The sequence below is a fragment of the Emydura macquarii genome, unplaced genomic scaffold, assembly GCF_026122565.2.
Source record: "Emydura macquarii macquarii isolate MOO-44397 ecotype Brisbane River unplaced genomic scaffold, CSIRO-AGI_Emac_v2 contig_3345, whole genome shotgun sequence".
In the NCBI taxonomy this organism is placed as follows: Eukaryota; Metazoa; Chordata; order Testudines; family Chelidae; genus Emydura; species Emydura macquarii.
In genome coordinates, this window is record NW_027133482.1 from 6,184,325 (window position 1) to 6,200,978 (window position 16,654).

Below are 16,654 nucleotides of genomic sequence, written 5' to 3' on the forward strand. Positions count from 1 at the left end.
AGGCGCAGGACACGCCCCGGGCTCTGGGCTGGGTTTGGCTCATTGAGTTCGTGAACTCTGTTTGCGTTGTTTCCCAAACCAGTGCTGTGTTCCTTCCCTTCTGTTATGAAAAGGTTTACTGTCTACACTAGTGAGGGGGGAAGTATTGCCCTCTGGGGTGCCCAGGGGATAGTGTGTGATTTCCCAGGGGACTTGGGGGGCGGAGGGGGGCTCGAGACAGTTTGGTTGGTATCATCGACAGGAACCCCTAGATATAGAACCCGGCTCTGTCGGGCAGAAGGGTTACCAGTGTATAAAAGGGGGTGTCAGGGGGAATGATGTTGTCCGGCCTAGGGGATAACGGAAAGTCTGACTGTTAAGTTGCGACAAGTCCATTGTACCGGAGCGCTGGTATTTGAAGTGCACCGGTAGCTACTCTACAGGTCGCTTCTCATTGTGCTGCAATAACCTGGCCCAGGTGCCTTCGTTGCTCAGCGAATCTGTGGTCGTGTCGATTCATTCGATTGTGAGTGCCGTCTCAGTTACCTGCGCAGAGCTGGGACAGGACCGACGCGGGGACGCACGCGCGCAGCCTACGCTGACAACTAACAATTGACAACAATACGATCCAATTGTTTCACAAGCAATTTGCAGGTGTAACGGGGCCCTGAACCTTGTGACCTCATTTGCATTGGTGCAACATGAGCACAAAATACTGTGGGAGAAATTCTGATGACACTAAGGCCTTGTCTGCCTGGGGAAGCTATTCCAGTATAAAATAATAGCTGTAGCTATTCCGAAGTATGAGGATCCACTCGGAGAGCCACTCCAGAGTAGCTGTTGTGGAAGAATTTACACTGCTATAGCGAGCCCTGTCACTTGTGCATAACACAGTGTGTAGCACGAGCCATGGGCGCTGCAAAAGTTCACATGATGTGTTTGATGCATAGGCAAATGACTCCCCCTTGGAAAGGCTTTGGTGTCAAAGACCGGGACTTTGGCAGTCAGGCCTAGTGGTTAAAGCAGGACTCAGTAGCCAGAAATAGGAACCTGTGGTCAGAGCCAGAGCAAAGGGTCCCAGCTGGAGTCAGAAATCCAGGGTTGGTGCTGTCAGCGTACGCCGACAATGTGCTCCTCGTGGTGCAGGACCCGGGCGACCTGGCGCAGTTGGAGGCCTGCCTGGCCGTCTACTTGGTGGCTTCCTCCGCCCAGGTCAATGGGGTCAAGAGCTCTGGCCTGATGGTCGGGGCTGGGTGGAGGGCGAGCTCCCTCCCACCCGCGCATCAGGCCATCCGGTGGAGCGTGGGTCCGCTGTTCTATCTGGCGTCTACCTTTCTGCCACCCATCCCTCCCCGGCAGAGCACTGGCAGGATTTGGAGGGCAGGGTGTCTGAGCAGCTGCGGAGGTGGACAGGACTGCTCTGCTTTGGGAGGGCACTGGTGCTCAACCAGCTGGTCCTGTCCATGCTCTGGCACCGGCTCAACACCCTGGTCCCACCCCCAGGACTCCTGGCCCACCTGCAGCGGGACGCGGGGCAGGGCCTGTGCTGCATCTGCAGTCGGGTCCACACCTTCTGCCTCCAGACCCTGCAGAGACTCCTTTACGGTGCAGGTAGTGCAGCGTGAAGCCACTCGGCGCCCCCCTTCCTTCGAGGGCTCCGATACGACCGGCAGCTCCTTCATCTCCATCCGCAAGACCTCTCCGGTGGGCCAGTCTGTATTCCACCTTGGGTCCACAGCCCGCCGGGAATACTGGCTGGCAGCTCCTTCACGGAGCCATGAGCACGGGCGTGTACCTGGCGCGGTTCACCACACCCGTCCCGAAGCCTGTCTCTTTCGCGGTGTGTGGGAGACCCTGGCGCACGTCTACCTGGAGCGCACCAGGCTGCAGCCCCTCTTCCGGCTCCTCCAGAACATCCGGCTGAGGTTCTGGCTGCACTTCTCCCCGCACCTCCTCAGCCACGCGCACCCCGTCCGCGGCCCCACAAAGTCACGGGACCTCCTCGTCAGCCTCCTCCTCGCCTGGGCCAAGGGGGCCATCTGACACCAGGCAGAGGAGTCTGGCTGAGGGGTGCTCTGCGGCTGGGGGGGGCCTCCTTCCGTTCCTCCGTCCGATCATGACTCGGGGCACAGCTCCTCTGGGCCGCGTCTGCTGGCTCCTTGGCTGCCTGCGAGGCGCAGTGGGCGCTGTCCGGGGTTCTCCGCTCCGTGTCCCCGTCAGGTTCCCTCCACCTCCCCTTTGACCTTCACGCCCGTCCCTGTTTTTTCCTTTGTTGTCCCCGGTAATTAATTGAGTCCAGGTCCCGTAGCTCCTCCCCTTAGGCTGGGGGCGGGGCTTTCAGCTGTGGGCGGGCGCAACCATCCTGGTACTCAAATAGCACTTCCTCCCACCCGTCAGGCGGGGTAGCCGTCAGGCCGCTCGTTACAGGCCAGCTGTGCTCATTAGGTAGCCCGGAGACTGGCTCGGCTGCCGGCCCCGATCCCTAACACCTGGTGGCACTAAGTGCTGGGGATGGACACCTCACTCGGTAGTGCTGGCCTTGATTTCATCGGAAATCTGCGGCAGCTGCTTCGTCCTCCTTTCCAAGTGGCAAAGGTTGCTCCGCCACGCAGCCCCCGGGTCCACACTCCCGCTAAGCACGGCAGCCCTGCCAGCGTTTGCGAGTCCTGCATGGACTGACAGTGATCTCAGAACAGAGTCACCACCCGGCTGGTACGTGAACGGCCTGGCTGGGGTTTTTTTTTTAATAGATTTGCCAGTCTCCAGAAAAATAATTTAATCTGCTGGGTTTTTTTCAACATGGATCTAAAGATTTGCACGATGATCACAATGCACCGGGGTGTCACATGTTAAAAGTTTCTGTGGCCAGCCACAGATGCTGCCGTGTTCCCACTTCTGCAGGGTCTCTTACAGTACCTGTCAGCTAGCTCTCTTGTGTAGAGACTGGAAGTGGCTTCTGACGGGAGGGGGCGTTGCCTTGTGACTGGGGTTGAGGTGGGCTGGCCTGGGGGGTGGGTGCGTGGGTGCTAGTTCTCTTTGCATTTCAAAGACGGTAACCCTAGCTGAGACTCAGTTCCTTAACCACATCGCGTGGAGCTCAAGGGAAGGTGGGCCGGGGAGGACCTGGTCCCAGTGACGTCCGGGGAGAGGCCTGGCGTCCAACGTTTATAGGAAAGTGTCCCCTACTCAGAGCCAGGGACAAAGTGCAAAGCGCTTTTGGCGAGAGGGGCTCCTGTCTGAAATGTTCCCTCATGTACAACACCCTGCTCAGGCCTCCCGCTTCCCGCGGGAGCAGGGCGCCCCGTGAAAAGGGCTGACAGCGTGGCGTGCTGTCTTAGGCAAGACCGTATCCGCCGTCGTCCGTGTGTGTTCTCCCCCCGGCCATGCCTCTCTGAGCAGTACTGCAGCGTTCCTTCCTTTGCTTGGGGACCGGCCCGTGTGCAAGGTTAGGATGGAAACACTTTCCCAAGCAGCGGCTTTCAGAGCCCGCTTTCCTCTCCTTCGCTTCTTCTGGGGTCCTCCAGCAGGACACCCGAGGACCCCGGAGAATAGGCCAGGCTGGGACTTCCTTGTTCTGACCCACACCCTCGGCCGGCCGGCGGTGTTTATTGGGGCTTCACTGACGTCGGATTAAGACCGGACGTCGTTGAACCTGCGTGGATGCCCTGCGCCTCTGTGGGGTTAGCGGGTGAGAGCTGACCATCCTGGCGCGCTGGCTTTTCTCAAACGTCCCCAAAATACAGGGGGCTGGGGGCTGTTTCTATACAGAGCTCCCCATGTCCCACAATTAAACAGCCCGAGACTGATTTCCCTCCCACCCCCCCGCTGTTTTTTTTTTAATTGAAGGATAATCAACCGCTCGCCGTCGCAGGTCCCAGCCCGCGGTACATTGTAAATAGCGATGCCTGACCAGGCCTGGACCGCCGGACGCTGGGTAGAGCAAACTGGGGCACGCGGTGGGAGGAGCCTGCTCTCCAGGAGAAGGCCGCCTGGCGGCATGAGGGGCCGCTTGTACAGCTTAAGGCCAAGTGGGCCCAGGGGCTGTGGCTGTGCGGGATGGACTGGAGCCAGACGCACAGGGCAGAGAGCCCAAGAGGGAGGGACGCCCCCCTGCACTTTTCTGGGTACCAAGGCGGGCCACGGTGGCTGAAAAGACCTTTGGTTTCCAGTAAAATCTAACCCCAAGGGAAATGGAATCTTTTTTTTGGGGGGGGGGATGTTCTCCCTCCTTCCCTGATGTAGGATCCCCCCTCTTTTACCCCATTCCCCTCCCCGAAGAGACCAGCGTGCTCCAGCCACCATGCAGCCTGGGGCGCCGGGGGGGGGGACGGGGGACGGGACTGCTATGGTGGGTGTGAGGGTGCCCGCCCGGCCTGGGCTTTGGGAGAGCACCGCAATCAGCATGCTGCCCTGACGCCCCAGCTCCCTGTGCGAAGGGCTCAGATCCCGGAGGGGAGGCAGGCTGGGGGCAGGAAATGGGCACAGGGGGATGGGTGCAATGCAAGGGGTCTCCAGGGTCTGGTGGAGCTGCCTTCACACCACTCACAGCCTCCTACCATCCCAGAGCAGAGGGGCACTGCTGGGCAGGGCAGCTCCCCCCCACAGCCTCTCCACCCCCACGGCCGCTCCCAGGAGAGGGGCCTGGGACATGGGCTTTATTGTTAGCATAGGGACTGGTTGTCTATCAAGGCCCTTCACTCAGCCTCTGGTCTCCAGCAGCAGCTGTTGCTCCAGGCAGTTGCTGTGGCTGATGTGATGGGGCAGAGAAACCCTGCCCCGGACAGGAACGGTTAAAGAGGGAGTCTTTCATTTGCTGCATTTATTGGCTTTGGACGAAGGGACTCTATCGCCCCACAAGGGGATGAATGCTGGGGCCAGAAGGCCAGTCACCTCGACAGCGGGAGCAGGCCGACGATTGCCGTGGGGAAACTGAGGCAGAGTTGTGGCATCATGGCCTCCAGCTACAAGGGGGGGACAGCGGCTCTGGGACAGCACCACTGGAGCGTTCTAGAGCATAGAGCACGGTAGCAGCTGGCTGCGTAAATACCGCCTGCAGAATCACCCAGGAAAGAGCCACTCAGCAGGAAGAATGGGATGTTCCTTTACAGAAATACACCCGCCGAGGGGCCCGACGGCTGCTGCGAACTAAACTCCAACCCCCAGCGCGGGGGGGGCCCGGAGTGGAGTGGAGCAGAGCAGGCGGTTACAAGGCGGTGTCGGAGTACCGGTGGGCTGGCGCTTTGGCCTCCCGCGGGTAGTACTCGGCTAGGATGCTCTCGGGGATTCGCTTCAGCAGCTCCTTGGGGAAGATGCGGAGCAGCTGCCAGCCGATGTCCAGCGATTCGAAGATGGTTCTGTTCTCGTAGGGGCCTGGGAGAGCAGGACAAAGGCGCATTAGGAGATTGCGGGGACTGGCTCCAGACAGCTGGGTCCCCGAAGAGCGCCGCGGACACCTACGCACCCCAGGCTGTTCTGGAGAATGGCTATCGACACACACACCAGGAGGGGCCAGAAAAGGGCTAAGGAGCCTCACACCCCACCAAGGTCTAGAAAATGGCCCAGGGCACCCATGCCCCGGGAGGGGCTGGAGAATGGCCAGCTCTCTGACCAGGAAGGCCACTGAACGAGGCCAAGACACTGCCGCAGAGACTCCCGTCCCATCCCCTGCGGCAAACGCAGTGGCATGCTTCAGCCGGGCCCTGCGCCGCTCTGCTGCATGCCCGTGCAGGCTTTACAGGCCGTGCTGGAAGCCAGGCCCCACGGGAATGCTCACCCTGGGCGATGAACTGCTTCTCAAACTTGTGCAGGAACTCCAGGTACAGCAGGTCATCCGCCGACAGCGCCTCCTCCCCGACCACGGCCTTCATGGCCTGGACGTCCTTCCCGATGGCGTAGCAGGCGTACTGGGAACGCGACCGAAAAGACGGGCAGGTGAATGGGGTGCAGGGGATAGATCCATCAAAGACTGCGGGGAGCCCAGACGCTACGGTGATGGGGGCCGTGTAAAATTGATGATCCCCCAGATGAAGTAGGCAGGGCTGTGATCTCCAATCTGCACATGAGGAACTGAGGCACGGAGTGAGACCAAGTGACTGGTCTCAGGTCACACAGGGAATCTGGAACACAGCAGGGAATTGAGCTAACCATTGGACCTGCCTTCCTCTGGGGAAGGCAGGGCAGTGACCCCTGGCGTCACTGAAGGCAGACTGGCGCTCTCTGGATGCAGGGGAAGGAGAATCCCTCAGCAGGTAGGATGAAGTAGCTAATTATTCCCGCTCCCCCGGCCCATTGCTGCACTCACCAGCTGGTTGGAGACGTCCCCGTGGTCCTTCCTGGTCATGCCCTCCCCGATAGCCGATTTCATCAGCCGAGACAGGGAGGGAAGCACGTTAATGGGGGGATAGATCTGTGGCGGCAGAAAGCACACGGACGCGAGGTCTGCATGGTGCCGGCTGGACGTCCGCTAATGAACCCCCCTCAAGCCAGCCCTGCAGATGGGGATTGCGAGCCCCGTTTTACAGCCAGCGGCAGAGTGGCTGAGCAATTCACCCACGATCGCAGGGACGACCCGTGCCCAGCTGGCATGAGACGGGCAGAGGTCCCAGCACCCAGGTCTGTGCCCCGGGCAGGAGCTCGCACCTCTCTTCGCCACATGCCCACCTCACTAGCCACTCAGCACCCCAGACCCCCCGAAGCGCTGATGCTCTCTTGCTCTGCTCTCAGAAGAGCTTTGCCCAGGCACCAAGCTCCCCGCGGTTCCAGTCCCGGGGTCGTCTCCTTTCCCCGTGGGCTTCCCTGGCTGTGCAGCGGGGCTGCCGCGAGAGCCTGAGCCCTCAGCGCCACCTCGAGACGCAGTGGGGAGAAGAAAAGGCTCCGGGACGCAGGGGCCAGCCAACCTGTCTGTTATGGAGCTGTCTGTCCACGTAGACCTGCCCCTCCGTGATGAAGCCCGTCAAGTCCGGGATAGGGTGGGTGATGTCTGGGAAGGAAAAGACAGAGCCAAAGGTAGCCTGGGGGGCCCGCAACCCAGCCAAGGACTGGGGGGCTAATGAGCCCCCACAGCAGGGCCCCCACCCTCTGGCAGCTGATGTGGGTCACTGCACCAGCCTCTGGACTCACGACCCGTAGCTCTGGCTGCCAGCCTGGGCCCGGCCTCTTCAGCCCAAGGAGTGGCTCATCCTACAGAGGGAACGGCCGTGGGTAGAGCCTCACCCACCCCCCAGCTCCCTCAGCCCCCCCAGCCAGCCCCCGCGAGGCAGGGAAGCCGTGGCGAAGGTTCGCTATTGGAGCGCCTACGTTCCCGACGGAGCGGTTAGCGACGCCGGTCGGGTGGCAGCGCTTCTCTCCCCGGCCGGACGGTTTGGGCACCTCGCTGCCTGCAACCTTACAGTCGACGGCCAGGCGGTGCTGGCCACAGGGCCGGGAAACGGGCGAGCCGGATCGGGGCCCGGTGCTGACGCAGAGCTTCAGTACAAATAGCTTTCCCATAGCCTCTAAGGTCACAAGGGACCAATATGATCTGACCTCCTGCACAGCGCAACAGAACCTCGCCCAGCCACGCCTGCAACAGAGCCCTGACCTCTGACTGAGTTAGTCAAGTCCTCAAATCATGGCACTGGTGCGGCCGCATTTGGAGTATTGTGTCCAGTTTTGGGCCCCCCACTACAAAAAGGATGTGGACAAGTTGGAGAGAGTCCAGCGGAGGGCAACACAAATGATGAGGGGGCTGGAGCACAAGACTTATGAGGAGAGGCTGAGGGAACTGGCCTTGTTTAGTCTGCAGAAGAGAAGAATGAGGGGGGGATTTGACAGCAGCCTTTAACTACCTGAAAGGGGGTTCAGGGAGGATGGAGCTAGGCTGTTCTCAGTGGTGGCAGATGACAGAACAAGGAGAAACGGTCTCAAGTTGCAACTTTTTCCCTAGGCGGGTGATGGAGCACTGGAATGGGTTACCTGGGGAGGTGGTGGAATCTCCATCCTTAGAGGTTTTTAAGGCCCGGCTTGACAAAGCCCTGGCTGGGCTGGTTTAGTTGGGGTTGGTGCTGCTCTGAGCAGGAGGGGGGACTAGATACCTCCTGAGGTCCCTTCCAACCCTCATCTGCTCTGATTCTATGGTTTAAAGGTACAGAGAATCCACAGGGGCTCCAGGGCTTGTGGGGGGCAGCCCTGCAGCTTGGGGGAGAACCCGGCCATGGGATGATCCCAGGAAAACCCCAGGTGAGGCTCTCTGCAGATTCGTCCTCCCCTGGCGAGTCTCATCCCACGGGTGTTTCCACGGGAGCGGCGGGAGCTCTCCACCTTCCAGCAGCGCCCCCGGGGCACTCCCCGGCAGAAAGGTCTTTAGAGCCGACATGATGCTGCGGGTGGGGAAGAGGGGTGCCAGGCTGCAGCTTGCTGGGACAGAGTGATTCTGGCAAGTGGCACAGGGGAGCTTTTGGGACGGCAGATAAGGAAAGGGCAGAGAGTTCGCGTCTGGGCGGCAGCTTCCCCTTCCTGCTTCTCGCACGTACAGGCGAGGGCCAGGCTCCGCAAGGCGACAAACTGCCTCAGCCTGGTTCCCCCAAAGTGCCCCGGGGGCCCTGTGTGCGTGTGGGGCATGCAGGAGTCAGTGTGCGGGTCCACAGGGCCCAGACTAGCAGAAGCGAAGGCTGGTGTGCATTAGCCCACAGCGGGTGTTCCTGGTTCCAGCCCGGCTCCCGGGGTGTGCAGCTGATTCTGACCCCCCACACATCTGCTTAAACCCATTGTGGCAGGAACCAAAACCAGCGTGGGGGGTGTGGGCCCGGCCGCCTGCTGGCATTCCCCCCGCCCCTCCATCGGGGGTGTCGGCTGAGATCTCCCCCTCCCCTCCCCAGGGCCAGCTCTTGGGATCCTGGCTGCTCATGTCACAGGATCAAATCCCGGACCGCCCCGCACCGCTCTGGCTCACCGTCGTTGGGCATGGTTAGGATAGGGATCTGCGTGATGGAGCCGTTCCTGCCCTCCACGCGCCCAGCGCGCTCGTAGATGGTGGCCAGGTCGGTGTACATGTAGCCAGGGAAGCCCCGGCGGCCTGGCACCTCCTCCCTGGCGGCCGACACCTAACGGGAAGAGAGAGGAGAGTTATTGCATCAGGAGAGCGTCTGGGGGGGGGGGTCCCAATCTCCTGTGACCCCCGAAGGCTCTCCATGGGGGGGCCTCGTCTCGGTTCTGTGATCCTCCCCCTGCCCCGGCTGGTCCGTAGCTGTGGTCCCCCCCCCCGGTGAATCCACACACCTCGGATCGCACGTCTGCCCCTCTTTTGGGTTGCCCCCTGCACGTTTCTTTTCACCCTCTCCCTTCTGTCCCCAGGACAGAGGCAAGTGTGAGCTGGAGTCACTTACCCTTTCCCCAGCCCCTGCAACGTGCATGTTACCCTGTGGCCACCAGCGCCGCTGGGCTGTGCGGCCCAAAGGGACCAGGAGGAAGGAGCACGGTGAGGAAAGTGGCTCCCAGAAGGTTGTGGGAGAAAGTCGGCCACGGCCACCCCCACCTGCCAGCCCTGGGGGCGGATGTGACACTGACCGAGCCTCCTGTACGTGCCAGGAGGTGGCTGGAAGTGGCTCTAAAGGGAGTGACGCCGAGCAGGGGAACAGGGATCACATCACCCCTGAGTTTCCCGGTCGGGCCGGATTCTCCGAAACGTTTGTCTCCCGTTTACGAGCCCAAACGAAGCAACTGGGTTCGACGGAGGCCTGGGCTCCCGCTGCCTGTCGGGGGCTGATCGCGTGGGCCCTCCCCAGGCAGCGGGATCCAGTCTGGCTTGTTCACAGGTGCCTCCAGCACTGGGGAAGGCCGCGGCGTGAGTCCAGCTGCGGCACCCGGGCGGGAGGCCTCGGTGTACTGACCTCCCGCAGGGCCTCGGCGTAGGAGCTCATGTCGGTCAGGATGACCAGGACGTGCTTCTCGCACTGGTAGGCCAGGAACTCGGCGGTGGTCAGCGCCAGGCGCGGGGTGATGATGCGCTCGATCCTGCGGGAGGAAACGGCCGTTAGCCGAGGTTGGGCTTGGATGGCGAGGTTGGTCTTGCCAGCCCTGGGACGCTTTTACTCTCCTCCACATGTGGCGCGTTGGCCACCGAGCTGCGTTGCAGCGTGTCCAGATCACCCTGCCCAGCAAAGAGACGGGAGGGGACCCGTTATGAAAGGGCTTGAAATCTGCAAGGGGCCAGGCGGCATCTGCTCTAGCTGAAGTTAAGGGGAGGGGAGGGCGCTCAGCGCCTTGCAGGATCGGGCTCCAGGCTCTGCTCCCGCTCCCATTGGAGTCAATGGTAGATTTGCCCCTGAGCAGGACTGGCGCCCCCCGCAGAAGTGGAGGAGCCTTCTGGTTGCCCCTATTTTCCTCCAGATGCAGGAGGAGGGTTGCCCAATCCGTAGCTTTCACGTGGCATGCACCCAATGGACAAGGAGTGTAAGCTCCATCCACAGAGACGATCTCCCCAGAGTGGCGTTTGGGCCACAGTGCAATGGGGGATCGGGCCCAGTGAAATTACCCCAGAGATAATTAGGTCCTCGCTTAAACTGCAGCCATTCCCTTGACTTCCACAGTTACTCCAGATTGACACCAGAGTGAGGGAGATCAGAGCCAAAACTAGGATGTTTAACCTCCCAGGTCCCAGCATTATTATTAATTATTTGTATTACGGCAGTGCCCAGGGACCCTAGCCATGGAGCAGGACCCGTTGTGCTTGGCGCTGTACAGTTTAATTGCTATTAGGTGTATTACGGCAGTGCCCATGGAGGGACCCGTTGCGCTTGGCGCTGTACCCCAGCCATGGAGCAGGACCCGTTGTGCTTGGCGCTGTACAGTTTAATTGCTATTAGGTGTATTACGGCAGTGCCCAGGGGCCCCAGCCATGGAGCAGGACCCGTTGCGCTTGGCGCTGTACAGTTTAATTGCTATTAGGTGTATTACGGCAGTGCCCAAGGACCCCAGCCATGGCCAGGAGCCCGTTGCGCTTGGTGCTGGACCCGCGCAGAGCAAAAGGCAGACGGCTGGGCGTGTTATGGTTCATGGTGCCCTGCTCTGGCGCAGTTCCCTCGATGGGCAGGGGCTGCACTCACGTGGGGTCATTGGCGAGGTTCAGGAAGAGGCAGACGTTCTCCATGGAGCTGTTCTCCTCGAAGTCCGACTTGAAAAAGCGGGCGGTTTCCATGTTCACCTGCCAATCACATCCAGAATGGTGCTCAGCCCCCGTTGTAGAGATGGGGAAACTGAGGCCAGGGGGTGGGGCAGTGACATGCCCACAGCCCCTACAGCGAGTCAGTGGCAGAGCTGCGGTGAGAACCCAGGAGTCCTGAGTCCCAGTCTCGGGCTCTGACCCCTGCCTCTTCGGTATAACTTGGCTCTTTTAATTCCTTTCTGCTCCTTACTCCTCTGGGCCCATGTTCCAGATCCTCCACCCTGGGGACGCAGCTCAACTGCCAGTCCGGATGGGGTGGGCTGCTGTGACACGGAGCGCCCTGGGACCCTGGCCCGGCTGCAGGGCACCTCTCCATGGGGCTGGGGATCCCGGCACCGTCTCGGGGAGCAGAGCAGTTTGCAAGCACACAGCTGTCCACCAGAGGGGAGCAAAATGCAGCTGATCTCCACCGCCTGGCTCGGTACAGGCGGATTCTCCCTGTAGCCGGGCACAGCCCTCCGGGCAGGAGGCCATTCCAGGGCCCAGCCTGCTGCCCACAGACCGTGCGCCCTCCCTGGCCGGCTCCAAGGAGCAGCTCCCAAAGCCCTTGGCCCCGAGACAAAGGCAGGACGTCTGATCCCCCTCAGGTGCCGCGGTGCCACACGGCGCCGTCTGGGCCCCGCTTCGGGGCTGTGCGCTGGAGATGGAGACGGGGCGGTTTGGAACCAGCCGCCCCTGCGGATTGGAGCCCAGCAGGACCCCCCCTCGTCCTGCCAGCTTGGCTTTGAGCGTGGGGGAAGGGCATTCTTCACAAGCACCGAACCTAGCCGCCCCCCCCCCCCCGGATGCACTGACCCCCCCCGCCAGCAGCTGCCTTGCCCCAAACCCTGCCCCTGCCCGAGGGCCCTGGCTGATCCCAAAGCTCAGCTTCGGTGCCCCTCTAAAAGCCAGCCACAACCACCAATCCAGCCTCGGATTTGTCCCCATGCCCAGCCCCCCACGATGGCTCGGACCCCCCGGCTCCCAGACAAGGTCTGGACCCCACGCTCTGGGCTTGACCCAGACCCCTCGTCCTGGCCACGCTCAGCACCTGGCTGCACAGAGCGGCGAGGGTCTCCTGAGGCACGGCCCTGCTGCACCGCCCTCCCTCTGCAACCTCCCCAGCCCCGGCTCTGACTCACCCCCATGGCCGCGAAGACGATGGCGAAGTTCTCTTCGTGATAGTCCATCACGTCCTTGGACTTCTTCACCAGGCCGGCCTGCCTGCAGATCTGGGCGGCAATCTGTGGAGGAGAGAGATGCACGGATCAGTCCCGGAGGCAGAGCCCGCGCTCTGAGCCAGACACCCGGGGCACACGCTCACTCGGGCTCTGAGCCCGTCTCGGACCCGGAGGGCCCAATTGCATGGTGGTGTAACGCTGCTGCAGCCAACCGTGTCACACCAGGAGAGACTTTGGCTGATGGAGACTGAAGCCTGGTCAAAGCCTGGCGAATGGAGAGCCGGGGGGTGGGGTGGGACGCGGAAACGAACTCTGGAAGTATTGGAGGGATGTAAATCCCAAACAGAAGAGGACTGAGTCACTGGATGTTGTTCAGCAAAGGGAAACAGAGGCTGAATCCTTATCTTCCTCCCAGCTACTGCCTTTTCCTCCATCATTGTGGGCACCACCAAATCGGGGCAGAACCTGGGCACTGTCTTTGACTCGGACATCCCCCCAAGTCCCCTTGTTACCCTCCTTCAAACCCCTTCTCCAAACGCCGCTTTGCAGAGATGCCGACAGAAAACTGGACAACGGCCCCGCTGCTGGTGTGCAGAGACCCCAGCCTTCATGCTGGCCAACAGTGCCTCAGCGTTTCCTTGTACGCCACCATTTCTCTGCATCCGTGTGTTGTCTCTTGTCTGACACTTAGACTGGTAGCTCTCTGGAGTGGGGACTGTCTTTTTCTTCGGTGTTTGTACAGTGCCTAGCGCACGGGGGTCCTGATTCGTGACTAGGGTTCCCAGGCACTACAAATACTAAATAACAGCAATAATAATCCATGGGTCTGTGGGTGTCGGGTGTCCTCCTCTGTGCCTGATCCAGGGGTGGGGAGTCTGGTTTGGGTTACAGCCCAAACTGTAATGGCTCCTGCGTTCGATCTCTGGCGTCAGCCAAGCTAGTGACCACTACTCCCTGGTGAGATCCAGTAGGCCGGGGAAGAGGGATGGAGGTTGGGATACTGAAACCTACGATGGGCAAAGCCCTGGAGAATGAGATGAGCCTGCCCCAGCCCTTAGAAGAGTGCATTTGAGTGGCCTGATCAGCCGTCCCCATCTCCAAAGCCTTGCAGCCCATATTCAAACAGCTGGTGAGAAAAAGGCAGGAACTCTAGCTAGAGATGGGAGCGGGAACGCTTTGGGAGCTGGGGACGCAGGAGGGCAGAGCCCTGCTCAGACCTGGCTTTGCTCTCTTCCCCGCATGTGCTCATAGGGCAGAGAGCGCTGCCTGCCTGAACTGGTACCGCCGCCCTTGTCCAGGGCAGGGCTCAGGGCGCCGGCCTTCCCGTGAGACGCCCCGCCCTGGGCGGCTAATATTCAGGGCCAGGCTACGCTGCAGAATTAAGTTGACCTGAGTTATGTCAATGAACAACCTCTGCAGTAACGGAATCGGTTTTACACGCCCACGCTGTGCTCCTGGTGCTGGCACGTATCCTCGCCAGCAGTGTTTGCACCGATTGTTCGGCCAGTGGGGGGGGGGTGGGGGCGGAGGGGAAGGCAGGGGCAGGGAGGGCAGATGGGAAGGCAGGGGCAGGGAGAGAGGATGGGGGCGGAGGGGAAGGCAGGGGCAGGGAGGGCGGACGGGCAAGGAGTTCGGACTTGCTCTCTGTGGCGAGCGTCCGTGCTCTAACTAACCTGATCCTCCTTCTAACAACTGCCATGGGCACCTGCTCCCCCAACTCTGCCTTTCAATGCACTTCCGAATCGTGGCCGGGCCCATTGCAGGCCTGGCTGTGAAGCAGACACCCAGGCCCACTAACATCCCCGAAAACGAGGGGCAAAGGGGGAGGAGATGTCCCTGCCTCCCTTTACCAGCCGGCTCTGCTCCTGGATCCCTCCCCCACCGCTGGCTTCGTGCGGCCGCAGCATCCGTTGCACTGGGCCCTGACTTTATTATATTAACTTTCATCTGTCACTCCCGATCTGTCAGGCCGGGTTTTCCGTCCGATTGCATCACCTCTCTCTTTTGGCATGTGTCGCTGTTCGTTGTCAGAGGAGGAAGTTGGTTGATTACCTCTTGGGCCGCGGATCTCCGCTCCGTTGCCAAAGCAGTAGCACCAGTTGCATTTATAGATCAGCCTGATATTTTGAGTTCATCAAAGTGCATGAGCGAGTGGTTATGATCAGGGCTGATGCAGCTTGGCATTTCAGCACAAACTTCACTTGACATTTCTGGCACGGCGCGGCTTCAGCTCTTACTGGCTCTGATGGCTACGCTGGGCTTGGCACACAGGGCCGAGGGAGATCAGTCCAGCCACCACACCTGTTCTCCCAAAAGACTTGCTGCACAGTTCGGACAAACAGGCCCCAGGCTGTGTGACATAGGCAGGGCACATCAGGAAATCTTGGATTCAATGCCCTCCTCTGCTGACTCTGTGCAACACTGGGCAAACCACCTCAAGGCTCTGTGCCTCAGTTTCCCCAATTGTAAAATGGGGACACCTACCTTCATGAAGCACTTTGAGATGATTCCTACGTAGGGCCTTCCCTTAGGAAAATACTGTGTGTTTTTATAGCTGGTCAAACTGTCCATTGGGAACATTATTCATTGGGAACTGAGCCCTAATCTATGTGGGGAATGATTCCTGCAAACACACCTGTTCTCCCGAAAGACTCGCTGCACAGTTTGGACCAACAGGCTCCAGTCAGTGCGATGCCTACACAGTGTTTGCTTTGAGCTTTCTCTGTTTCTTATTTGTGGCGTGCGGCGGCCCAGCTGGGTCACGTGGTGGGATTCTGTTCCCTGATTGCACGGCCAAACCATTTTTTTGTAGTAAGGAGAACGACGAGCACCGCTCAGTGTCCCTTTCTGACACTGGTGCTAAAAGTCCTGGTGGTGATCCTCTGAATACTTGGGAATAGTGAATACCATGGTGCACGTGAACCATAGTGACCCAAACCGAGTGCTTTTATCCACGGGCAGGTTCTCAGATCAGCCTGTTTACTCTGTGGTCAGCTCTCCCCAGGGGCACACAGCACGCTGGAGGCAGGACAGAGCATGGGACCCAGAAGGGTTGAAGTGCCAATGCAGAGATAGTAGGATGTACTGCAGTTTGCGTGGCCCTGGGGGGGCGTGATCTGGGGAGTTAGTGCTTGGGAAATCACTGTCTGTAACTCCACTGGTAGCTGAGATACTCACAGGGAGGAAGGGTGCGGACGCAGGATGTCTGGATTTCATTCTCTGCTCCACCACAAACTCCCTATGTGACCTGGGGCCAGACGTCTGTCTATGCCTCCCTCCCCCAGATGTTATGGGGCTAAGCGCATTCAAGTTTGCGAGCGGCTCAGATATCAGAGTAATGGGGCCATATTAGCGCCCTGGATAGATGGGGTGTTCACCTCACACGCTTCAGCATGGAAATTGAGGGATTTCTTTTTTCAGTGTACAGCAGCTGTCCAGTGTAGGGCCGTCGGGCCTAATGGTCAGAGCTGGTGTCGGAAGCCAGGAACCAAAGCCAGAGACAGAGCAGGAAACAGAACCAGGAGCGTGCCAAAGGGCAAGCCGGAACCAGTGTCAAGAGTCACGCCGAGGGTCAGGGCTGGAGTGAGAGCCAGTGCAGCAGCAGGGCAGGAATTCACAACTTCCTTTGCCTCCTTCTGCCTTAAGTACTGCCTCCGGGCCAATCAGTGGGGCCAGCTGTCTACTCCAATCAGGCGCTCTGTGGGTGGAGCTCTGGCGGGCCAGCCTTCCGCTCGCCCTCTCTCCTGCTGGTTCGGGAGAACAGTTGGGTTGCGGTCACGGTCTGGGCACAGGCCACCCTGGACGTCAGTGGGGGTGGTTCTCGTGGAAGGTCTTTACCTGGTCTGGAGTGTGGACATTCTCCGCTGGCTCCCAGAAGCGCTCTTCAAGGCCATAACCTTCCCAGCTGACGAGAGACCAGCGTTTACCCTGCTCACTCTGGAGCTGAGGATCTCATGGACAGCAGACTCATCATGAGTATCAGTGGTGAGGGAATGGATCCTGTATGGGGGGTTGTAGTGATCTGTGAAAAACCAAGCGTATCCGGAGGGATCAGGGTAGGTGGGGTTCAAAGGTGACAGAGTCTGGGTTGATCTGGTGGCAAACTCGGTAGGAGCCAAGGAACTGGTGGTCCAGTTACGAGATGGCCTGTCTGTATGTAGGTGTTTTATGGACAGCTGTATCCTCTGGCCTACTGAAAAGTCAGGCCTTCCATCTTGACTGAGGTCCACATACTGTTTGTAGCTCCTCTTGGCATCCTCCGGGTGAATCCTGGGGTCATCTTGGGTTTGACGGAGTTGTTGTGCCCAGCCCAGGG

General features: G+C 60.1%; 1 protein-coding gene across 2 annotated transcripts in view; it reads right to left on the reverse strand.

The window, feature by feature from the left end:
- Nucleotides 1-5,064: 5,064 nt before the first annotated feature.
- ATP6V1B1 (ATPase H+ transporting V1 subunit B1) overlaps nt 5,065-16,654 on the reverse strand; it is a 77,868-nt gene continuing 66,278 nt past the window's right edge. For both annotated transcript variants that reach the window (XM_067533474.1, XM_067533475.1), the window contains exons 7-14: nt 12,301-12,402; nt 11,061-11,158; nt 9,846-9,969; nt 8,909-9,059; nt 6,876-6,958; nt 6,281-6,385; nt 5,753-5,882; nt 5,065-5,349 (exon numbers count right to left, since the gene is read on the reverse strand). In XM_067533474.1, coding sequence (XP_067389575.1) covers nt 5,183-5,349; nt 5,753-5,882; nt 6,281-6,385; nt 6,876-6,958; nt 8,909-9,059; nt 9,846-9,969; nt 11,061-11,158; nt 12,301-12,402 — 960 coding nt within the window. In that variant the 3' untranslated portion in view covers nt 5,065-5,182. The remainder of the gene's footprint in view (nt 5,350-5,752; nt 5,883-6,280; nt 6,386-6,875; nt 6,959-8,908; nt 9,060-9,845; nt 9,970-11,060; nt 11,159-12,300; nt 12,403-16,654) is intronic.